This window comes from Cnephaeus nilssonii (genome assembly GCF_951640355.1).
Source record: "Cnephaeus nilssonii genome assembly, chromosome: 12".
Taxonomy (NCBI): Eukaryota; Metazoa; Chordata; class Mammalia; order Chiroptera; family Vespertilionidae; genus Cnephaeus; species Cnephaeus nilssonii.
Genome location: NC_137083.1, coordinates 60,338,566 through 60,364,108, shown reverse-complemented (window position 1 = coordinate 60,364,108; position 25,543 = coordinate 60,338,566). Strand labels below are relative to the sequence as shown.

At 40.0% G+C, this 25,543-nt stretch overlaps 1 protein-coding gene across 3 annotated transcripts in view; it reads left to right on the top strand.

Moving 5' to 3' along the window:
• Positions 1–25,543, top strand: part of MKLN1 (muskelin 1) — a 330,653-nt gene that overhangs the window by 179,001 nt on the left and 126,109 nt on the right. For all 3 annotated transcript variants that reach the window (XM_079785914.1, XM_079785913.1, XM_079785915.1), the window contains 2 exons: positions 12,353–12,422; positions 23,775–23,917. In XM_079785914.1, the coding sequence (XP_079642040.1) occupies positions 12,353–12,422; positions 23,775–23,917 (213 nt within the window). The remainder of the gene's footprint in view (positions 1–12,352; positions 12,423–23,774; positions 23,918–25,543) is intronic.

The following is a 25,543-nucleotide window of genomic DNA, read 5'->3' as shown; positions in this document are numbered from 1 at the left end:
TGGGGCAAGCAGGCCGGCGGGGGGGGGGGGGCAGTTGGGGGTGATCAGGCCGGCAGTGGGGGCCAGTCGGGGGCGAGAAGGCCAGTGGGGGGGGCAGTTGGGGACAATCAGGCAGGTAGGCAGGTGAACGGTTAGGAGCCAGCGGTCCCGGATTGCAAGAGGGATGTCCCAAATTGGAGAGGGTGCAGGCGAGCTGAGGGACACCCCCCCAATGCATGAATTTCGTGCGCCAGGCCACTAGTAGGTCCATAATTGCCACACCTATACTTTAGCTTTTGATGTGATCTTTTGCTAGTAAACTTTCTCAGCATTCCATTTATATTTAAGCTGGTTAAGTCTATTTAGTGTCTGAAGTTTTCTTTTTGGATCACTTGATGATGCCCAATATTGTTTTAGTTGAATTAATATTACCAGTAGGCTCTTACATTTTCATTTTCCATTCATTCTTATAAAATAATAGAACTGCAATAAAATATTTTTTAAAATTATAAAAATGGACACTGGGAGTCCTTTGGAAACAAATGTTGGCTGGCATGTTGGGCATGTTAGCATGTAGGATCTTGACTGGCATAGTATTTTAAAGTATTGGTTTATCAACTGATGAACATTCTAAATTTGATAAAGGAAAGGCTGAGAGCTTTAAGCATGTACGATACATATAAGTTGTCTGAAAGCTGAATAAGGAGAATTGATTATCATCTGTAATAAACTTGTTTTCAAAATTTTATCGTCAAACTGCTTACATTCCATATAATAATTTTAAAAATCAGAAAAACACTTCAAATTTATATTTGGGCTACAGTGATCTATAATGTGACTTTCCATGTGACATACCTTATTAACCTTTTGCACTCGGATGTCGAGTGTGACTCGACACGGTTAGCATTGGTAGCAGCTCGTATGTCGAATTGTATTGAATGTATCAATAATTTGAAATATAAAAAAATGCAAATAAATAAGTTTGTATGAAAAGAAACTCCAGTTTTTTTATTTTTATTTTATTTTATTTTATTTTATTTTATTTTATTTTATTTTATTTTATTTTATTTTAATTTCTTTATTGATTAAGGTATCACATATTTGTCCTCATCCCCCCATCCCCATCCCACACCTCTCCCCACACATGCCCCCACACCCCTGTTGTCCTTAACCGCTGGTTAGGCTCATATGCTTGCACACAAGTCCTTTGGTTGATCTCTCCCCTTTACCCCCACTCTCCCCTACCCTCCCTCTGAGGCGAAACTCCAGTTTTTTATTCTACTGCCGCGCTTTGTAAAATCTGGGGTATTTAAAAAATTAAATCCCGAGTAGAATAAAGGAATCGAGAAAAAAGCAAGCGAGTGCAAAGGGTTAAGCTTTGTGGAGAGCATTAAAACCAAACAGTCCTGAGCCTTATCCAACTAGTAATTATGTTATAGTTGTGAATTGTGAATTTTACATGAAAAGACATGTGTAGAACTTAAATTTTAAAAGACCAGCATATAATTAGAGTCATATAAATCAGTGACACGCTTTGAAAAGTTTATACAGAGATTTCAGGAGAAATTTTACTCCAAAGTTAACACAAAAGCAAAGTAAACAAGTTTTTTTTTGTGGAGAGTGATATTCATGTGGTAATATTTGGTCTAAAGTACTTTTGAAATTTTTTTTTTCTTAGTTTATCACCATCATTTATGAAATCAGACCTAGGGAAAGAACTAGGTCTGGGGACAACACATGCATGGTCTTAATATAGCAAACACTTAGCCTGCCCTGATTATTACCAAATCAGAACAGTGGGAGTATTTCCAGTGAATTTTTAAAATAGGTTTAAGAATAGTTAAATATGTTTTTCAAATGCTTATAGATCCTTTGTAGTATTTCTGAGGAACAGAGTTTTTAAAATGCTGTGCCATAGGACTTAAGAGGTGAAAGATATCTATTAAGAACATGTCAAACTCAAAGGCTAACACAGGCCAAATAAGGTTTAAGTTTATGTGGGCTGCAAAAAAAAAAACAAAAGCTTCAATTTTCATAGAAACATAGGTTTATTTTGATAGAGACATGCTGAATACAAAGGGCTGAAATAAATGATTCATCGTTAACATAAAATAATAGAACATTTTAATAAAAATTAATATTTTTTCTTTTTCTTTTTTTTAAATAAATCTTTATTGTTCAGATTATTACAGGTGTTCCTCTTTCCCCCCCCCCCCCCCCATAGCTCCCCTCCACCTAATTCCCTCCCCCCATGCCCTTACTGCCCGCCACTGTCTTCATCCATAGGTGTAAGATTTTTGTCCAATCTCTTCCTGCACCCCTCAGACCCCCTTCCCCCTGATAATTGTCTGTCCCCTCCCTTTCTATGTCCCTGATTCTATTGTATTCACCAGTCCATTCTGTTCTTCAGATTCTCTCTTTGTCTTTTGCCCTTGGCATTTTAATTATGATGTGTCTTGGTGTGGTCCTCTTTGGATTCCTCTTATTTGGGGTACTGTGCGCTTCCTGAACTTGTAAGTCTATTTCTTTCACCAGGTGGGGGAAGTTTTCTGTCATTATTTCTTCAAATAGGTTTTCGGTATCTTGCTCTCTCTCTTCTTCTGGCACCCCAAAAATTCGGATGTTGGTACACTTCAAGCCATCCCAGAGGCTCCTTACGCTATCCTCACACTTTTGGATTCTTCTTTCTTTCCGCCTCTCTGGTTGGGTGTTTTTTGCTTCCTCATATTCCAGATCTTTGGTTTGACTCTTCGGGTACGGTGGTCTACAGTTGAGTTTCTGTATATTCTTTATTTCAGACAGTCCATGCATAATTTCTGACTGGTCCTTTTCCATTTTTTTGGTATTCTCATTAAGGTCCTTGAAGGTCTCTTCAAGTTTCTCAGCGGTTTTTAGAAGATTCTTGAGTAACCTTATAAATGTGGTTCTGAACACTGTGTCGTCCAGTAGTTTACTTTCCTCCATCTCTCCTATTTGTGACATACTTCGGTGTTTCCGCATTTTGGCTGCCTCCCTGTGTTGATGGAGTGGCTTTGTGTGGTCAGTGACCTATAGGGGCCGGTAGCTCAGCTTCCCCAATCACCCTAGGTGGTCGCTCTTGGTACACCCCTTTGTGGGCTGAGTGGAAAGTCTTGGTGTAGTTAAAAGCCTTGATTGCTGTTGGTACGCTGGAAGGAATTGACCTCCAGGCCAATTGGCTGTGAGGACCTGCTGAGTCTATAATGGAAGCGCTGCTGCACTGGAGACACGCTTGTGGTACAGGGCTTATTTGAGTGGGGCTTTGGTGCTCACTGAGTCCGCCTCCCGAATGTGTCACTTATGGATGTGAGGAGTTGAAATCTGGTGTCTCACGCTGACCACTAGGTGCATTGGCTTCTGAATCTCCAATGGGGTGCAGTTCAGCTGCTGTCTGAGGCTACCCTGCAGGAGCTACAGCGAGAACTGCCGTCCTCTCCTCCCTGCTTGGAGTTTGGAGGCCTTGGAGCTGTCTGTACTGGGTTGCAAGTTTACTAGTTTAAACTGCAATAGAGAAGGCCATTCATATGCAAAAGCCGCTGCTAGGAGCTTGGGTGTGTTTGTAGATTGTGCGGGGCAGAGTCTCAGGGCGTCACTAGGCTAGGGCGTGGCCAACAGCAATGGCTGGCAGTGAGCCGCCTCCAACCACATCCCCACAACTGCGTCCCCGCAGTCTCGCGCCCCGGTGCAGCCAACAATTCTACCTCCACGCAGCTCTGCTAGTAAGCCACCCTCACTCTCCGACCCGCTGGCAGACAGCCCATTCTCTCCCCAGAAACTGGATTTCAGAGAGTTTGGGGGCTTGTCTCTCTTAGGATTGAAGAAAGCAACGCCTGCCTCCAGCTGGGCTCCGCTGCCAGTTCGTATCGCACGCGCACTCCCCTGTACCTCAGTTTTTCAGCGTTTGCACCCTGATTGCTCCCGTCTCTTTCAGTCTAGTTGTAGAGGTTCTGCTTAGCCAGCTTTCCCGTGGTTCTGGGTGATAGATGTTTTGTCTTTTAGTTGTAGTTTTGGAAATTGTTGTGGGCGGCAGCAGCCCAGATGTTTATCTATGCCGCCATCTTGGATCCTCCCTTTCTTAATCTAATTTTTTTTTCTTGAACATTAAATTACCAGACACCGATAACTGCACAAATTAATAAGTGTAACACAAATCTATTTTTCTTGTTCTCTGAAAGCGAAATATTTCCTGTTGCGCACACCAAACAAGTCAGTACAAGACTAATGATGTGGTAATCGGCTGCTAAAATACTCTCTGCTAGTTTTAGTGGAGAGATATGGTGCGCCTGTAAGGGAAATGAATGCAACATGATTATAGTAATCATTCATTAGCGAATGTTGTAGTTCATTATTAATAATTATGTATAATAGGATATTGTAAAAATTAAGTTACTAAATTTTTATTAGAACGTTTCTTACATACTGTTATATAGGCTGGGCCGCAAAAATATTCATTGTGGGCCACATGTGGCCCATGGGCTGCTAATTTGACATGCTTAAGAGGGTAGGGGGAGAAGTCTCACAAAATGAATGCATTTGGATTAGTTAATATTGGTTTGATCTCTTTTCATTAGTACAATTTGAATTATTGCATTAATCTGAGGGTAGGAGTTAGATCTGGTACAAAGGAAAACATGAAAAAATCTAAACAGTGTAGCATAGAGAGAACACTGAACAAGGACAGGAGACTTGGGCTCTAATCCCAGTTCTGCCACCAATTATTTGGTAATTTTGGATCAATCATTAATTTCTCTGGCCTTTTATTTATTTTCATATGAAGTGAGAGGATTAGATTAAGGCCTTTTTGGCACAGGATAATAGCAAGATGTTGATATTACAGAATAGTTTTTTAAATAAATGTACCTCCCCCATTACACATGTAGTAACTCAAATTAAGCTAAATTATTTGCCCAACAAAGGTATTTTGGGAACTTGATTTAGTAAGAAGGTGATTATGATTATTTTCATGTAATTAATTACATGTAAATGCAGCTTTTGAGGGTGCTTGAAAAGAGTTTGATATCTTAAATCTCTAATTTCTTTGTAGATATATTGTTATTTTGTCTGAGGTTTGGAGATGTGCATATTAAGCAGTAAACCTTTTCCATATCATGTCCAACTTTAATGGTCTTTGCTTTAGATAGAAAAGGGCAATTTTTACTTTTGAAATATATTCTGAAGGGCCAGTTGTTTAATTTTAGAAAAGATTGTGATTCAAGCCTTTTGAGTATTTTTATATGGCTGTCTCAGCAAATTTCTCTGTTGTTTGGAGACCCCCAAACCACATTAGCTAGTTTTCTGATTTTGTGCTAGGGAGGGTTTCCAATTTTATCATTCTGTATGGGAATGTTTGTTTATTTTGTTGCCACTCACTCTTTTTTCCCCATTGATTGCTGCATTTTACTTATGTGGAGTGTGTACACATAAGTATGTGATCCCAAAGTGCTTTGAATCCTTAGAGATAATTGCTACAGGCTCAAACATTTTCAAGTGCTTGGTAATAAGGTGACTTGAGTTTTGCTCTGGGTGTTGATAAGCAGATGCCTACTATTTGTTAGGCCATTGACATCCTGCAATTTTCAACAGTGACTCTTCAGAGTGTAATGTAGGTATTAATTTTGAAATGGAGAAACTTAGGCCAATAAGAGTGTAACCAAGGTCATTTATTAAGGGAGCATTGAAGCAGAGTTTAGAGTCCACATCTTAATACTGTAAATTCAGTCATATTTTCTACATGACTAGAATATATTTATTATCAGTGTGAAAAAATTTTAAATTTTATTTATATAAACTTTTTTGTCAATGAAAATGATATCATTGTGTGTCCAGGGTACACTTAAGCATTATGAAATGTACCTGTGCTTAATTTTCTCCATCTTTTTTTGTCTGTTAAAAAGGGAGAGATCATTTTAGGTTAGTTCTTTCACTTATACTTTGGATCTTATTCCGATTTTGTTCATTCAATTATCTCTTTTTTTTCCTATGTTATCCACCACTCAGTTTCTACTTCTGCCCCCATTCAATGCCCATTGGACCAACTTTCATTAGTCTTTAAAAAACTTTGCCTTAATCTCACATGTCCCATTTATCTGCTTCCCTACACAGCTAAACTCCCAAGAGCTTGTGTGTTTGCTGTCATCATTACTTCACTAATTCATTCATTCAAAAACTTTTAATGAACATTTTCCAAGCATACTCAGCAATAGAGAAAAATGAATACCAATAATTCCATCTTCAACAACTATCAGCAGTTTGCCTGACTTTTTATAAAACAATCTATTTGCACCCACCTCTTTTTCTTTCTTCTGGTATGTTTTAAGATGAATATAAAATAAATATAAGATTATTTCATTCTTAAATATTTCCATATGCATCAAGAAGAGGACATTGTGTTAGTTTTTGATTGCTCTATAACAAATTATCACAAATTTAGCAGCCTCGAACAATACGCATTTATTATTGTACAGTTTATGAGGGTCAAGATTTTGGGCATAGTTTACTATGTAGGTGTATCCTCTGCTTCAGATCTGTTAAAGGGCTATAGTCAAGGTGTTGGCAAGGGATGGGGTTTTATCTTGAGTCTTGAGTGGGGAAGAATCTGTATTTAAGCTCATGTGATTGTTGGCAGGATTGTTTCTTGAAAGTTGTTGCCTAGATGCTGCCCTTAGTTCATTTCCAATTTTCCCAACACCATTTATTGAAGAGACTGTCTTGACTCCATGGTATGCTCTTACCTCCTTTGTCAAATATTAATTGAGCATAATGGCTTGGGTATACTTCTGGAGTCTCTGTTCTGTTCCATTGATCTATATGTCTTGTGCCAGTACCAGGCTGTTTTGATTACAGTGGCTTTGTAATATAACTTGATATCTGGTATTGTGATCCCTCCAACTTTGTTCTTCTTTCTCAAGATTGCTGTGGTTATTCAGGGTCTTTTTGGTTCCATATAAGTTTTTGAAGTGTTTGTTCATATTGTGAAATATGCCGTTGGTATTTTAATGGGGATTGCATTGAATCTATAGATTGCTTTGGGTAGTATGGACATTTTAACCATGTTAATTCTACCAGTCCATGAACATGGTATATTCTTCCACTTGTTTATATCTTCCTCTGTCTCTTTTTTCAATGTCCTGTAGTTTTCTGAGTGCAAGTATTTTACCTCCTTGGTTCAGTTTATTCCTGAGTATCTTTTTATTTTATTTATTTCAGAGAGGAAAGGAGATGGAGAGATAGAAACATCAATGATGAGAGAGAATCATTTATCTCTGCCTCTTGCCCACCCCCCACTCAGGATCCAGCCTGAAACCTGGGCATGTGCCCAGACTGGGAATTGAACCATGACCTCTTGGTTCATAGGGTGACACTCAACCATTGAGCCACACTGGCTGGGCATCACCGTGTGGCTTTAAGCAGACCTTATACACAAATGGACTGCAGACGGTAACCCAAGGGCATGCAGACCCTATACACAAATGGAATGCAGATGGAAACACAAACTAAGCTAACTGTGCTTTATTATAGAGTAGAGACTGGTCAGTGGCTTTAATCTTAGCCCTTCTGAAGACAAGATTGGACTTTTTCCATAGCAAGACAGAGGGAGATGGAACCTTGGAAGGGAACCCCCTTAATTTTACATAATCAATAAAGCGTTCCACCATACCTCTTCCTTTTGTGAGGGCCTCAGGAAATTCTTTTCCCTGTGTTACCCCAAGAGCTCCTTTTCCACCAGTGACAGGTGGGGATGCAGAGGGCACCCAACAAAAGCACAAAGAAGGCAAAAAGGTTCTTCTCATCTCAACATTGAGAACTATTGTAATATATGTTCTCTGTCTTTTCTCCATCAATGTTATTATTACACTAGAGGCCCGATGCACAAGGATTCGTGCAAGAATGGGCCTTCCTTCCCATGGCTGCCGGCACCGCCTTTGCTCCGGCCCGGAGCTGCCTTTCTGCCTTCCCATGCTGCCCAGAGGCCCTGAGCGGCTGGGGCGGGGCGGGGCGGCCATCTTTGTTGGGTTAATTTGCATACTCCTAATTGGCTGGTGGGCGTCATGAAGGTACAGTCAATTTGCATCTTACTCTTTTTATTAGTGTAGATACAGCACTTGATTAATCATGTATGTACTGTAAACTACTTTTTCCCTTCACTTAGTATGTAATGAACATTTGCAACTATACTAAAGTCAGGCTGTAGAATACATCATGATTACATGGTATTCTGTAACATAGGTATGTCATAATTTGTTTAATGAATTCCTTATTGTTAGACAACTAGGTTGTTTACAGTTTGGCTGTTATAAATTGTGCTGTGATGAATGTGGGTGATTTACATGTCGTAGATTATTGTTTAGGTTAAGTTCCAAGAAGTGGAATAATACTGAGGTTGTATAGTGTGGTGAGTAAGAGCATTGACTTTGGAATCAGATTGCCTTGGGTTCCGATCCTTACTTCTTAGGTGTGTATATTTAGGCAAATTAATTTATCTGTCTCAGTTTCTTAATAGCTTATCTATGGAAAATACTTAGAACAGTGTCTGGGATATAGTAAAAGCTCACAAATGTTAGATGCTAGCATCATGATGGTTGGCATCATTATTTTTATTTAAAGTATATGCACACTTAAAATGTTTTAGATATGTATTATATTAAAGTTCTCTTCTAAAAAGTTGTATCAATTTGCATTCCTACTAGCAAAATATGAAATACTATTTACTGGCTCTAGCCAACAACTGAGATTATAATTAAAGCTTTTTTTTTTTTTTTTTTAGGGTGTGAGCACAATATTATAGGGATAATCTATCTTTGTTTTAATCTCCAGTTTTTGGTTATTATTGATTCTGAATGTTTAAGTTAGTTTTTTGTATTTTTTACATTGCTTATATTTTTGTAGTTGGTTGTTTGCCTTTTAATTTTGTTTGAGATCATTTTATGTATTTATTTTTACCTTTGTGAGATGTGTATGTAAAAATAATTTTCTGTATAGTTCTGCCTTTAAAGATTTTTATTCACTCATCTATTTGATATTTATTAAGTGCCTTCTGTATACCAGGTATAGATCTAACTTTCTAAAAGTATACTTTTTATTTGAGAATGATTTTACATTTATAGCAGGTCCTCAAATAACCTTGTTTCCTTATTAGATTGATGAAATGCTGAGGAAACTTGTTTTATCAGTTAAACTTATGGTAAAATTGTGTTCATTATATGTTGTTTCACTTGAAGTCACAGAACCTATTGACAGTGTTAAGGGAGGACTTACTATACAGAAGAGTAACAAAGGCAGTACAGAGTTCCCATATGCCACTCACCTAGTTTGTCCCTTTGCTAACATCTTATATTACTAATAGAGTCCTGGTGCACGAAATTTGTGCACTTGGAGGGGTTTCTCTCAGCCCGTCCTGTGCCCTCTTGCAGTCTGGGAGCCCTCGGGGATGTTTGACTGACAGCTTAGGCCCGCTCTCTGCAGAGCCATCAGTCAGACATCCTTAGCGCTGCCACGGAGGTGGGAGAGGCTCCTGCCACCGCCGCTGTGCTCGCCAGCCGTGAGCCCAGCTCAGGGCTTCTGGCTGAGCGGCGCTCCGCACTGATGATCAGGGGACAGCTCCTGCGTTGAGCATCTTCCCCCTGGTGGTCAGTGCATGTCATAGCAACTGGTCGTTCCGCCTTTTGGTCAATTTGCACATTAGCCTTTTATTATATAGGAAAGACTAGAGGCCGAGTGCATGGATTCGTGCACTAGTGTGGTCCCTTGGCCTGGCCTGCGGATATCAGGCTGAAACCGGCTCTCCGACATCCTCGAGGGGTCCTGGATTGTGAGAGGGCGCAGGCCAGGCCGAGGGGCCCCACGGGTGCATGAATCCATGCACCAGGCCTCTAGTATGCATATAAGATCTTTGGTTAATCTCTTCCTGCCCTTCCTCCCTTCCCTCTGAGATTCATCAGTCTGTTCCATGTTTTCATGCCTGTTGTTTCCACTCCTTTGTTGAGCGTCTGCCCCCTGGTGGTCAGTGCATGTCATAGCTACCGGTTGGGTGGTTGAACGGTTGGCCAGTTGCTTAGGCTTTTATATATATAGACTAGAGGCCTGGTGCACGAAATTCGTGCATGGGGGGGTCCGCTGTCCCTCAGCCCAGCCTGCACCCTCTCCAATCTCGGACATCCCTATCACAATCCAGGACTGCTGGCTCCCAACCTCTTGCCTGCCTGCCTTCCTGATTGCCCCTAACTGCTTCTGCCTGACAGCCTGATCACCCCCTAACCACTCCCCTGCCAGCCTGATTGCCCCTAACTGTCCTCCCCTGCAGGCCTGGTCATCCCTAACTGCCCTCCCCTGCAGGTATGGGTCCCCCCCAACTGCCCTTCCCTGCAGGCCCGGTCACCCCCAACTTCCCTCCTCTGCCAGCCTATTCACCCCTAACTGCCCTCCCCTGCAGGGTTGATCGCCCACAACTGCCCTCCCTTGAAGATCTGGTCCCTCCCAACTGCCCTCCCCTGCTGGCCATCTTGTGGTGGCCATTTTGTGTTCACATGGGGGCAGCCATCTTGTGTGTTGGAGTGATGGTCAATTTTCATAATACTCTTTTATTAGATAGAATGGTACATTTGTCACAACTAAGGTACCAACATTGATTGATGCATTACTATTACCTAAAATCCACATTTTATTTGCATTTCACTAGTTTCCCACTAATGTTCACTTTCTGATTCAGGATCCCATTGAAGATATTATTGACCCTTGAACAACATGCTGGTTAAGGGTGCTGACCCCTCGTTGTAAAAAATCTGCATATAACTTTTGACACCCTGCCCCAACTTACCAATAACGTAAACAGTCAATTAATACATATTTTATATATTCTTTGTTTTATGTAATGTGTTCTTTCAATAAAGTAAGTTAGAGAAAAGAATATGTTAAGAAAATCATAAGAAAGAGAAAAATACTGTCACAGTACTGCCCTTATTTATTGAAAAACATCCTCATCTAAGTAGACCCAATCAAGGGTCAACTACTTTTAGTTGTCATGTTTCCTTATTCTTCTCTGGTCTGTGACAGTTTTTCAGTCTTCCTTGCTTTACATTTTATTTAGAGTTTTTAGGACTACTGGTCATGTATTTTGTGGAATGAGGATGTTAATTTGAGGTTGTTTTTCTGATCATTAGACTGGGGAATATCCGTATGGACCCGTGGATATTTATTTTATACTTTGGGTTATAATCTAATACTACATTATTTATTTTGTTATTTATTTCAGCTTTGACCATTTATTCTTCTTTCATGTTGATTTCTCAGTGCCTTTGGCATGCCCCAATTATTTTCTTGTTTTTTGTTTGTTTGTTTTTGGTAATATTACATGATGTTCTGGGCTTTAATCTTCTCAATTCCCTGCCCTGACCCTAGAGTCAGCCACTTCCCCAACAATCCCTATTTATTTTATTGGACTGTGATATGTAGAAACCAAGATCTCAGTGTGTTCATTGCCACTGAAGTGTCACTCCTTCTAGTCTCTCTTAGGAACAGAAGTAGGATTAGTGTGTGTACACACACATATCTATTATTACTTGTGAACCTATTTATATTAAACTAAACATGAGTTCACACTGATATCTTTGATTCTAATCCAATACCAGTGGTTCTTTCTAACCTCCCACCACTTGCTTTTCTGTCCCCACTCCAATGTGAGAAGCTTAGCTCCCACCAGCTACGATCCGTTTATTTATTTGTTCAACCTGAATATACATATAAAGTGTTTCAGAATTAACCCATGTTTCTGTGAAAGACAAGTTTACCAAATATAGTACAGTTTTTATGTATGGTTCCATTTATCTTTAGTTTACAGTTTCCAGTGAAGGCACCATTTTCCAAAGTTAGTTATATCAATTTCTTTTTTCACCCACAGTTCTTTTGATGATGGGCTAAAAGAATTTCTTGGTCCATAGATTGATTATATAAATATTACATGAAATGTAATATGTAACAATTATATAATATGTAATAATACAATATGATTGTATCTAATATAATATATATGTGTTATTTTATTTATTATTAGGTATTTTACTTCTTTGTTTTTACCTAAAATTCCTAAATACATCTTCAGGTCATTTTGCCACTTGATATGAAGTAGAACTATGTTTTTCTTGGTTTTCTCAATATTTTGAAATGCTATCTTTATCATATTTTAGAATATTATATATACTAGATGTTTTCTGTTTAAGTTTTATTTTCTCCTCTTTTTCAAGTTCCAGACATTATATACCTTGATAATAATTTTAGCATCTGATAGATTATTCATCTCTTTGCATATTTATGTTCACTTATTCTTTTAATTAATTTCTATAATTTTTTTTCTTTATTTCAGGAATATTTTAGTGGATAAACCAAATGACCAATCTTCAAGGTGGTCTTCAGAGAGCAATTATCCTCCCCAGGTAAGATTATGTGTAGCTTCAGATACTGTTTAGAAATCAAAATTTAAATAGGTAATTGATTGGCATTTATATGGATTTCATTAATAGTTTATTCAGTATTTGTAATTATGAGGTAAATTTTTATTTCCTCTTTTTTTGCTTGTTTAAATTTTGGAAGGATTTTTATTTCATAGGTAAATGCAGTGTGGGATTTGATGAAACATAAACTTTATACTGCTGTCTACTGAAACATTTAAAATCTAATTTCTATTTTTTCTGGATTACTAATGATACAAAACCAAGTTTCTTGATCCTTTTGAGAGAAATATTAACTAAAAAGAAGTGGTTAAGCCCAGCCCATGTGGCTCAGTTGTTGAGCATTGACCTGTGAACCAGGAGGTCACAGTTCCATTCCCTGTCAGGGCACATGCCCGGGTTGTAGGCTCGATCCCCAGTAGGCAGGAGGCAGCTGATCAATGATTCTCTCTCATCATTGATGTTTTTATCTCTCTCTCCCTTTCCCTTCATTTCATCCAATCTAATAATATACAAATATGCAAATTGACCACACCTCCGAGACACCCACGAGCCACGCCCACCATCCAATCAGAGCGAGTATGCAAATTAACCCAAACCAAGATGGCTACAGCCACAGAGAGCAAGGTTTCCTAGGTAACAGAGGAAGCCAAGCTTTCCGCCTGCCTTTGCCAGGCCTAAGCCTCCACTCAAGCGACAAAGTTTCAATTATAGAAGGTAAACAAATTCAAACAAATGGTGGCAGAATGGAGCTTGAGAGAGCAGGCCAGGGTTGCCGCCGGCAACAGGGGAAGCAAAGCTTTCCGCACACCCTGGCCGGGCCCACCCGCTTATGGCAACAAAGTTTCAATTATAACCCCAAGACAAATGGCTACCAGCCTCGGAGGGAGCCCCAGGCTTGGCTCCACTCCAGGCTACAAAGTTTCAATTGTAGAAGGTAAATAAATTCCAGATACCAGGGCCTCCGCTTGCGTTGCCAGGGGGCGTGGCCGGCCTGCAAACCACCACAGGCCCCTCGCTCAGGCCGCCCCACACCCCAAGGGAACCCCCACCTGATCCGGGACGCCCTTCAGGGCAAACCAGCTGGCCCCCACCCCTGTACCAAGCCTCTATCCTATATAATAAAAGGCTAATATGCAAATCGACTGAACAGCAGAACGACCAGTCACTATGACACGCACTGACCACTAGGGGGCAGACGCTCAATGCAGGAGCTTCCCCCTGGTGGACTATTTTATGGTGGCTCATGGCTGGCGAGTGCAGTGGTGGTGGCGGGAGCCTCTCCCGCCTCTGCGGCAGTGCTAAGGATGTCTGACTGCTGGCTTAACCTTTTGCACTCAGATGTCGAGTGTGACTCGACATGGTTAGCATCAGTAGCAGCTATTTTTATACTCTTTGAATGTATCAATAATTTGAAATATAAAAAAATCCAAATAAGTTTGTATGAAAAGAAACCAATATTTTATTCTACTGCCGCGCTTTGTAAAATCTGGGGTATTTAAAAAATTAAATCCCGAGTAGAATAAAGGAATCGAGAAAAAAGCAAGCAAGTGCAAAGGGTTAAGCCATCAGCCAGACATCCCCCGAGGGCTCCCAGACTGCAAGAGAGCACAGGCCAGGCTGAGGGACACCCCCCCCCCCCAGTGCACGATTTTCGTGCACTGGGCCTCTAGTCCTATCTAATAAAAGAGTAATATGCAGATTGATCATCACTGCAACACACAATATAGCTGCCCCCATGTGGTCAAAGATCCTGCCCCCATGTGGACACAAGATGGCCACCACAAGATGGCCAGCAGGAGAGGGCAGTTGGGAGGCACCCGGCCTGCAAGGGAGGGCAGTTGAGAGGGACCAAGCCTGCAAGGGAGGGCAGTTGGAGGTGATCAACCCTGCAGGAGAGGGCAGTTAGGGGTAACCAGGCCGGCAGAGGAGGGAAGTTGGGGGCAAACAGGCTGGCAGGCAGAAGCGGTTAGGGGCAATCAGGAAGGCAGGCAGGCAAGCAGTTGGGAGCCAGCAGTCCTGGATTGTGAGAGGGATGTCCCAGATTGGAGAGGGTACAGGCTGGGCTGAGGGACAACCCCCCTCCGTGCACGAATTTCATGCACTGGGCCTCTAGTATATATATGAAATAAATAAAAAGAACTGGTTAAGGTGCTGTTACTGTTCTGAGCAGTAAAACTGATTGGAGTACTGATCTGAGCAGAAGTTGTGATGTCTGCAATGAAACTCAAGTCATTCTCTGTATGTTTAGGGAAATGTTAGTAAGATGAACTTTGACTCAGTGACTCAATGACTACCTTTAGGGGAAAATAAACTTAATATAGTTTGTTATTTTTCTGAAGTAGCATATTTAGATGACAGCAGGAACATGAGCTAAATTTTTTCCTTGACAAGTGATGTGGGTGCCCCATGTTGAACGTCAGTTGTGAGTACCCCACGTTGGGCTGCCAGTTGCAAGTATTCCCCCCATGTCCTGCGTGGTTCAGGGTTCAGGGTTCAGGTTCAGGGTTTGGGCTCTGGAGGAGGCCGCACGCAAATGAAAGAGACTAGACAAGAAAATATTAATTTGGAAATATTTTGGGCCAGGCGGGAGCCCAGCTCAAGAGGAAGGACTCCTCTTTGCTCTGGCCTTGCTATCCCTTTTATTCAGGTTTTGGGATACACCCATAGCCCTTAGGCAGGCAATTCCAATAACAGCTCGATGACAGCCCATCAGCAAGGATTTACATTAGACTAAAAGGTGGAAGTTGCTTCAGCTCCCTTTGTCTCAACTAGACAGTGGGTGCTTGGCTCTGACCCCTGCCAGAGCCTTCAAGGTTGACCAGCCTTCCGGGTTCCTTGTCCACCTCTTTCTGCTAGTGAAGGCAATGGGCAGCTCCCAACAAAGTGGTGTCTGTAGACATCTGGATTTCAAGGTAAGTATTCTTTCTGTTATATACTTTCAGTATTAACACATTATGTCCTTATCTTTGAGGAAGAATTAATGTTCTCATAGGAAAAACAGATGAATAAATAAAACTTACTTTAATTTTTTATTCTACTGTAATTCTTGGAAACTAGTCTCTATACTTATTTTTTCTTTTCTTTTATTTTTTTACTATTTGCATATCTTTTGAATCACCTGGTGTTTAAATGTTTCATTACAAAGACACAATTAAACACCATTCCTTGGTGTCCAAAGAATAGACACAGCTTTTATCTATAAAAGACCTGTGGCTGTCACACCCTAACGTAGAACGACCAAACAACTGGTTACCAGGAGGTGCTGGAGCACCTCTCGGTCTCCCCCCCCCCCCCCCCCCCCCACAGCTCGTGGCATTGGGACGGGGCTTGCCGCTCACGCAGCGCTGCGGGACTCACGGGGCTGGCAGGGCTGGTGCGGCTGAGGCGGGGCCCGCGGCTCTTGCAGGGCGGGTCTGGGGTACTGCCAGCGCGGAGGGTCTGGGTCTCACATGATTTCGTGCACTGGGCCTCTAGTATACAATATAAAAAAATAATAAAACACATACCAATTTACTCATCAACCATTTTTTAAAATGAAAATTGACCACAACCTTTTGAAGCCTCTTGTGAGCCCCATCTATTGTCCGTCCTCTAATTCCATTCCAATAACTATTATTTCATATTTTGTTAAGCACTTTCTTACAGTACTGTTATACGTATTCCTATCTAATAATAGACAAATATGCAAATTGACCACAACTCCGACACACCCACAAGCCACGTCCACCATCCAATCAGAGCGAGCATGCAAATTAACCCAAACCAAGATGGCTACAGCCACAGAGAGCAAGGTTTCCTGAGTAACAGAGGAAGCCAAGCTTTCCGCCTGCCCTGGCCAGGCCTAAGCCTCCACTCAAGCTACAAAGTTTCAGTTATGGAAGGTAAACAAATTCAAACAAATGGCTGCAGAATGGAGCTTGAGAGAGCAGGCCAGGGTTGCCGCCGGCAACAGGGGAAGCAAAGCTATGTATGTATGTATATTTGCATTTGATGTAAAGAGCCAAGAAAAAAGAAATGTAAGGATGCACATCTGGTTGTTGGCATTGGTTATTTAAGAGAGGAGGAGATGAGGGAGGAAAATGAGAAAAAATTATTCTAAAAAGTTATTTCAATTAATAAACATTTATGATATTCTATCTGTAAAGTATGTGTGTGTGCATAGAGAGTGAATTTGAATAATTATCAAAATGGTGGTAGTGGTTATATCAGGATGATGGAATTTAGGTGATTTTTAATTTATTTTAAATTTCAGTCATACTTTTATCTTTTATTTTCATTTTCAATTATTTGTAATTTTTATCAACAGAAAAAAAATTACGGCCATGTTCATTGTAGTAGGAAGCATATATCTTGAGATCTAATGAGGAAACATTGTTATTGATTCTGGATCATCTTTACTAGTAGGGAGTAAATGTAGCATGAATGAAAATCCCATAAATACTTTAAGATAGGATAGTAATTGTATCATTCTCCATTATCAAATACGTTCCATAGGAGAGACTGATACTGCCACAGAAAACATGCATTTCAAGGTGACTGGTGCATACTTTAGAATTGGTTAAAATGTTTGCATGGGCAGTTACAGATGTCTTGATATTTGCTTTAAAAAGATTAGATCACAACTCTTTTATAATTATAAGCTCCTTCCAAGGTAGTTTAAGGAAAATTAGGTAATATACTTTGCTTTCTGGGGTTAGAGGGAGCATTTAAAGTTGTTTAACAAACATCAAACATTCTGCTTTTGTATAATCTAAACAGGTCAAAGAAGCTATAGTGATTATTTAATACACTTAGGGTGTGTGTGTATGGGGGGGTGCTTTCGCTTTTGTAATACACTGATACTGATGTTATTCTTTCTCTGTTTGATGAACCATAAGAAGAATATTAATAAGAATAAGAGTTACTTGCTAAATGAGGGAATAAATAGAAAATATATGCACTTTAAATAATTTCTACCTGTTTTTATGGTATTTTGTCTAAGTTTGTGAAAAGATCATTGTATGTATTGTATAATACACTTTAATTAATATAATTTATGTTAATATATTATATGTTAATGAATCGTAATGTAAATATCTGTGTTTTCCGATGGTCTTAGGCTCTACAGCAGCGGTTCTCAACCTGTGGGTCGCCTAAGACCATCGGAAAACACAGATATTTACATTACGATTCATTAACAGTAGCAAAATTACAGTTATGAAGTAGCAACGAAAATAATTTTATGGTTGGGGGTCACCACAACATGAGGAACTGTATTAAAGGGTCGCGGCATTAGAAAGTTGAGAACCACTGCCCTAACCGGTTTGGCACAGTGGATAAAGTGTCGGCCTATGGACTGAAGGGTCTCAGGTTCGATTCTGGTCAAGGGCATGTACCTTGGTTGTGGGCACATCCCCAATAGAGGGTGTGCAGGAGGCAGCTGATTGATGTTTCTCTCTCATTGATTTTTCTAACTCTATCCCTCTCCCTTCCTCTCTGTAAAAAAAAATCAATAAAAGATAGATTTTTTAAAAATGACAACTAAGCTCAGCTGGTTCAATTCCCAGTCAGGGCACATGCCCAGATTGCAGGCTTGATCCCCAGTAGGGGGTGTGCAGAAAGCAGCCGGTCAATGATGTTTCTGTCTCTCTATCCTTCTCCCTTCCTCTCTCTCTAAAATCAGTAAAACATATTTTTAAAAAATTACAATTAAAATACAGAACAACCATAATTCAGAACTTTCTGAAGGCTGGCTGAATGGAAGTCCTACAACCAGAGAAGTATGAAAGAAAGCCCTAAGAGACTGCTAGGAGGGACGGAGGCTTGGAACAGGCTGGTCCAATATCCATGTGTGGCATTTGTTTAATCAGGAGACATACCGTGGCTGCAGAGGCCTGCCATGAGGAGCAAGGGATCCCAGCCCCATACCAGACCCCCCAGCCCAGGGTTCCAGAACTGGGAAGAGAAGTCCCCATAACTTTGGCCTGTAAAAACCAGCAAGGATTGTGGCCAAGTAACCCAGAGGCTGCTGGAAACTCAGGTAGTTTCTCTTAAAGGGCCAGCACATGAAATTACACGGACTTGCTTCCTCTGAGCTCCAGCCCTGGGTCAATGGCTGGGGGCGGGTGGACCCAGGGACATACAGGAAGCAACTGGATTGTCTGGCATCAAAGCAACAACTCGCAGGTGGCTTTCAAGAGTCATTGTTCCTATGCTAAGACCTCTCCCGTTGCAGAACTGACTGGCAGCTATATCTGAGTTTCTATCACCTTGGCCCACACTGTTCTCTCCACCCTGGTGATTCTCTGAGACCCCACCCCATCCAATTTGCAGACCCACCCAAACTGTTTGCAGTGGCTTTTCCATAGGCATGGCCTATCTTGGCTCAGGCTTCAGGCTTTCCTAATATCTCTCAAACAAGCAGCAGCTGGTTTGAGCATGCCCCAGGCCTATCAATAAGAGGCTCAGGACAACTTGGCCTTGCCTGGGTACTTCCAAATCCAACTCAAGTAGCAGCCATCTGTAGATGGCTCTGTAGCTCATGCTGAATGGCCCCAGGCAATGGCTGACTTTGCACCTCCCTGGAGGCCCCAGAGCTAGGTATCCCAGTGGGCAGCTTCAGACCATGCTGTATTACACCTTTACACATCCACAAGCAACACACTCAAGGGACAGACTCAGTGAGCACCAAAGCCCCACTGAAGCAAGTCCTGCTCCATAGGAGTGTCTCCTGCACAGCAGCTCTTCCAATGTAGACACAGATGGTCCATTCCTCCCAGTGATGCCAACAACTATCAAGGTTTGACTACAACAAGACTGTGTATACAGCCCACAAAGGGGTGCACCTAGAGTGCCCAGCTCAGGTGACTGGGGAGGCTGAGCCCCTGGACCCTACAGGACACCTACTACATAAGGCCACTCTACCAATTGCAGGAGCCATAGCAGCTCTACTTAATACACAAAGAACAGAAGAAGTCTCCAGAAAAGGAACTAAATGAAATGGAAGCGAGCACACTACTAGATATAGAGTTAAAAACAATGGTTATAAGGTTACTCAAGGATCATAATGAGAGCTTCAAGGGACTTAATGAGACTTTCAAGAATCTTGGTGAGAATTTCAATGAAAAAGGACCAGTCGGAAATTAAGTATACACTAACTGAAGTAAAGAATAATTTACAGGGATTCCGAGAATCAAATCAATAATTTGAAATATGAGGAAAGCAAAAAACACTCAATCAGAAGAGCAAAAAGAAATGGAAGCAAGCCAACTACTGGATACAGAGTTCAAAACCATTATTATAAGGTTACTCAAGGATCTTCACAAGACTTTCACGGATCTTAGTGAGAACTTCAAGAACCTTAGTGAGGACTTCAAGGAACTTAGTGAGAACATCAATAATGTAAAAAAGGACCAGTCAGAAATGAAGGATACACTACCTGAAATTAAGAATAATTTACTGAGAACCAACTATAGAGTAGAGGATGCCAAGAATCAAATCAAGCAATTTGGAAGATGAGGAAGCAAAAACAAAAAGCAAAACAAACAAAACCCAAAAAACCTAATCAGAAGAGCAAAAAGAAAAAAGAATCCAAAAATATGAAGAGAGTATAAGGAGCCTCTGGGACAACTTCAGGTGTACCAACACTCCCATCATGGGAGTGCCAGAAGGAGAGGAGAGGGAGCAAGATATTAAAAACCTATTTGAAAAAATAATGACAGAAAACTTCCCCTACCTGGTGAAAGAAATACACTTAAGTGCAGAGAGTTCCAAACAAGAGGAAGAGGTGCACACCAAGACACATCATAATTAAAATGGCAAAGATTAAAGACAAAGAATCTTAAAAGCAGCAAGAGAAAAGCAGTTAGTTACCTTCAAAGAAACACCCATACAACTGTCAGCTGATTTCACAACAGAAACTTTGCATGCCAGAAGGGAGTGGCAAGAAATATTCAAAGTGATAAAAAGTAAGGACCTACAACCAAGATTACTCTACCCAGCAAAGCTATCATTTAGAATTGAAGGTCAGATAAAGAATTTACCATACAAGGAAAAAGCTAGAGAGTTCATCACCACCAAACCAATATTACATGATATTGTTGAAGTGTCTTCTTTAAAAAGAAGGAAAAATAAGATAAAAAACATGAACAATAAAAAGGCAATAAATACATATCCATCAAGAATTGAATCTAAAAGTCAAAATAAATGAGCAAGAATTTGTTATACATTTATTCTTGGCTGCAGGGTGGCTAGGAAGAACTGGCTTGAGAATGGAGGTTGGGTCAGCCAACCAACAGTGTCAACCAAAGTCTGATTGACTGATTTGTAATCTCAGCACTGTCATTTATTAGCTGTGTAACTATAGTCAAGTTATTTAGCCTTTTCAAGCCACAATGTCTTCATCTGTGAAATGAGGATGAAGAGGATAATTGTTGTCCTTAAAATACTACTCCTGTTCCTCCTCCTAGTAAAATGAGATAATGCATGTTAAAATCTGAACAGTGTGACAGACAAGAGACTTACTGCTCACAAAATATTAGCTCTGATCTTATCTTTCATGTCATCACCACCTTCATTCTTTTATTTTGTTGAGATGAAATTCACACAACCTAAAATTAATAATTTTAAAGGGTACAATTCAGTAGTATTTAGTATATTCACAGTGTTGTATAACTATCACTTCTATCTAGTTCCAAAATATTTTCATCATCCCAAAGGAAATCTAGTATCAATTAAGCACTCTCCTTTTCCCCTTAACCCAGCTCCTGGCAACCATTAATCTGCTTACTACCTCAATGGATTTAACTGTCCTGAATATTTTATGGAAATGGTACCATTCAATATATGACCTTTGTGTTTTACTTGTTTCACTTAGCATGTTTTTGAGGTGCAGCCACATTGTAGCACATATCAGTACTCTATTCCTTTTTATGGCTGAATAATATAAATATTCCCTTTTGTTCATCCACTTATCAGTTGTTGGACATTTGGGTTGTTTACAATTTTTGGCCATTGTGAATAGTGCTGCTCTTAGCATTTATGTACAAGTGTTTGTTTGGATACCTTTTTCACTTTATATATACTAGAACTCCTGGGCCATATAGTAATTATATATTTAACTTTTTGAGGAGCTGCCATACTATATTCTACATTGTCTGCACTGTTTTACATTCCCACCAGCAATGTATGAGTTACAGTTTTTTTCAACTTCACTGATACTTACTGTTTTATTTTTATAATAGAGGCTGGGTGCACGAAATTTGTACACTTGGGGGGAGGGGGGAGGTCCCTAAGCCTGGATTGTTAGAGGGTACAGGCCAGGCTGAGAGACTCCACCGGTGCATGATCGGGGCTGGGGAGGGACGCGGGAAGTTGGCCAGCTGGGGAGGGACTGTGGGAGGGCTCCAGGGCATGCCCAGCCTGTCTCACTTAGTCCCGATCGGGCGGATCCCAGCAGCAAGCTAACCTACCAGTCAGAGAATCTGCCTCCTGGTGGTCAGTGCACATCATAGCAAGTGGTTGAGCGGCCTTAGCATATCATTAGCATATTACTCTTTGGTTGAACTGCTGACTGGACACTTAGCATATTAGGCTTTTATTATATAGGATTATTAGTATAGCCATCCTAGTGGGTGTGAAGTTTTATTGCATTGTGGTTTTGATTTGCATTTTCCTGAGGACTAATGAACATTTTTTAACTTGTCCATTGGCCATTTGTTTATTTTCTTGGGTCAAAGGGCTATTGAGGTCCTTTGCCCATTTTTAAATTCGGTTTTCTATCTTTTTGTTGTTGGGCTATAAGAATTCTTTATATATTCTAGATATTAAACCCTTATCAGATATATTATTTGCAATTATTTCTATTCTGTAGGTTGTCTTTCTGATTTGATAGTGTCCTTTGATACAGAAAACTTTAATTCTGATGAAGTTTCTTTATTTTATATTTTGTTGCTTGTACTTTTGGTGTCAATATCTAATAATTCATTGTCAAATTTCAAATCATAAAGATTTACTCATATTTTCATCTAAGATTTTATGGTTTTAGCTCTTACATTTAGATCTTTGATCTTAGAGGATCCATTTGGATTAATTTGATTCATTTTGAGTTAATTTTTCTATATGGAATGAAGTAGGACCACCAACTTCATTCTGATCACCTTTATCACCTGTATTACCCATTGATATGAATCATGAAGCCACTACAGCATGATGAGTTGTTTTTCTGTATAGCTTTTTCCCCTTGTATTCAGTCAGTGGTAGTTTCCTTTTTAATTTTTACTAGAGGCCTGGTGCACAGATTCGTGTACCGGTGGGGTCCCTCAGCCTGGCCTGCAGGGATCGGGCTAAAAACGTCTCTCCGACATCCCCCGAGGGGTCTTGGATTGCGAGAGGGCGGTTCTTGGGTGATGCACCCCAGAATCGGGCTCTCTCATCTCTGGTTCTGGGTGCGTCACCCAAGAACCGCAACTGCCAAGTCACTGTAGCTCGGCAGCTCCTGCGTTGAGCATCTGCCCCCTGGTGGTCATTGCACATCATAGCTACCGGTCGGATGGTCGCTTAGGCTTTTATATACACTGAATGGCCAGATTATTATGATCTCTGAACGCATAATAATCTGGCCACTCAGTATGTATATGGGGACATGGGTGTTGGCTGGCCTGCCTGCTGGTTGAACTCCTAGTCGAGGGGACAATTTGCATATAAGCCTTTTATTATATAGGATATACAATGAGTGGCCAGATTATTATGCGTTCAGAGATCATAATAATCTGGCCACTAAGTGTATATAGATAATTGAAAATATTCTTCCTAATGTAAAATGTGTTTCCTAATTAAATGATAAAATAATCCCATCTTATCCTGTGTATAGTAGGAAAATGTGAGTACATTAGACATATTTATAATAGGTCTGGGTGTTTTAATTTATAAAATATGCAGCAGTGATTAGTAAATCTGTTTCTAGGTTTAAATTTTATCACTGATTTTGAACATTGAATTTGCTATTATAGTCAATCAGAATATAATTGTTATTTTTGCATTATAATATTGTTTTATTTGGTTATTCATAGTCTGTTGTCTTTTCTTGAGTGGTATTTCTTGATTATAAGTTGTCTACTAGTTCTTTTTTCCTCCTTCATCTACAGATGTATTTTCTGGGGGAAAAGTGGTATGTTATGGTAGCCTATATAAGACTGTTGCATATAATTCTTTAGCATTAAAATAAAAATCTACCTGTGCAGGATGGACAGAATAGACCTTATATGTACTTCTCTTATCTGTCCCAAATTTTAACTTTTAAAGTTGTCTCTTTGTTTTAAAAAGAGGAGTATATAATTTGGTCATTCCTTTTTTTAGTACTTGGTTCTGAAGCTTGAAAGGCCTGCTATAGTCCAGAATATCACATTTGGAAAATATGAGAAAACGCATGTCTGTAATTTGAAGAAATTTAAAGTCTTTGGTGGAATGAATGAAGAAAATATGACAGAGCTATTGTCCAGGTGAGTTATAATTATGGGGTGGAAAGAGTTGTTTTCTAAACAAGGTGCAGTCTTAGTTTAGTCTTTTTGTATCTAAATCTGCATGGTTTGATTTTTCTTTCAAGGGAAGAAAGAATATTTCCACTATTCTATTTCTAGTGACTTATTTTAGTGTTATGGCTTGAGTTAGCTTTTTTTTTTTAAAAAAAAAAAAACAACAAACAAAAAAACCCCCATCAGATTCTAGTTAATGTTATTGGAGAATTGCATGGGTGGATTTCTCCAATGTTAGTGGGAGTGGGATTCTTATGATATCTTGAGAAAAGGAGTTTTTTAAGACTCCTAAGGGAGAATGAGATTTGGTAGAAAGGCTTATTTGCATGAAATTACTTCCCTCATTTTCCAAAGTCCCATTTCTCTTAAACCAGTCCTGGAAAAGTTGCAGCTGGGGCTTCAGCAGAGCTAGAATCAAAGCCAGTGTCCAAAATTTCTGTTCCATGGCAAAGGTGAGTCGGGCACAGCACCAGGCTAATTTTAGTCCATCAGTCCATTGTGTGTGAGGTCCACATGACTGTGGGTCGTGTGGGCTAATGCAGGGGAGCTCGCTCCTGGCAACAAGAGAATCAAAAGTGCAATTGGGAACTCCCTTTGTTCAGGATTTTAAATAGTAAATATTCCAGTGCTTGCAGTGGCTATGCCTATTCTAGCCCATAGTCTGTTTCCAGATATGGCTGACAGGTAAGCACCTTCCCACGTCACCCAGATTTTACTGGGCATGTGTCTGTTGTCCAGTCCCTTCCCCAGTGATCTGTGGGGAACAGACCTGGAGAGTGTTCAACTGCCGTTTCCTGGTAAAGCTGTACAAATGGCATGCCTGTGTAATTTAGCCTTCCCTTTGCTCCTTTTCTGTTAATTAACTAATAACTTATATTATAATGGTATAAGTTAATATTAATTATAATGGTTAATTATAATGGTATCAGTTAATATTGTTACCAAACAAGAAAGAATACAATTTTGTCTTTTTCTACTTATTTTTTAGTCTTCTTTTTTGGACTGTAATGACTTTAGAAATACTTTCAACTTTAACCAAATCTTTGCTATAATCTTTGCTATAAAAATATAGATTCTATGTATGGATGCATGGAACAGAATAACAGATCTCAATGGTGTAAAGGGGAGTGGGAGGGGACAGGAAGAGATTAACCAAAGAACATACATGCATATATGCATAGCTCATGGACATAGACAATAGCATGGGGAAGACCTGGGGTGGGGTGGGGTTGGGTGGAGGGGGGCAAAAGGGGAGAAAATGGGAGACATCTGTAATACTGTAAAAAATAAAAATATATAGGTTTTATACAAAACATTAAAATTGGTTGCCCTATCCAGAAGTAATATTCTGTGAATTTACTCTAAATTGGAGACTAAAAAGAGAAAAAGTATCTGACTAGCACAGTGCCTACCAGTTAGAAAGAGCTCAGAAAAATTGAGTTTTAACAACATAGACCACTAGGAATGAAAGGGTTAATTTACCTCATAGATAATGAAAAATCAAATAGCCAGTGGAATGGACAAATAAAGCCATGAGGTTTTAGAATATATTTGTGACATAGTGTGTCCCATTAGCACAATAGAGTATATAAG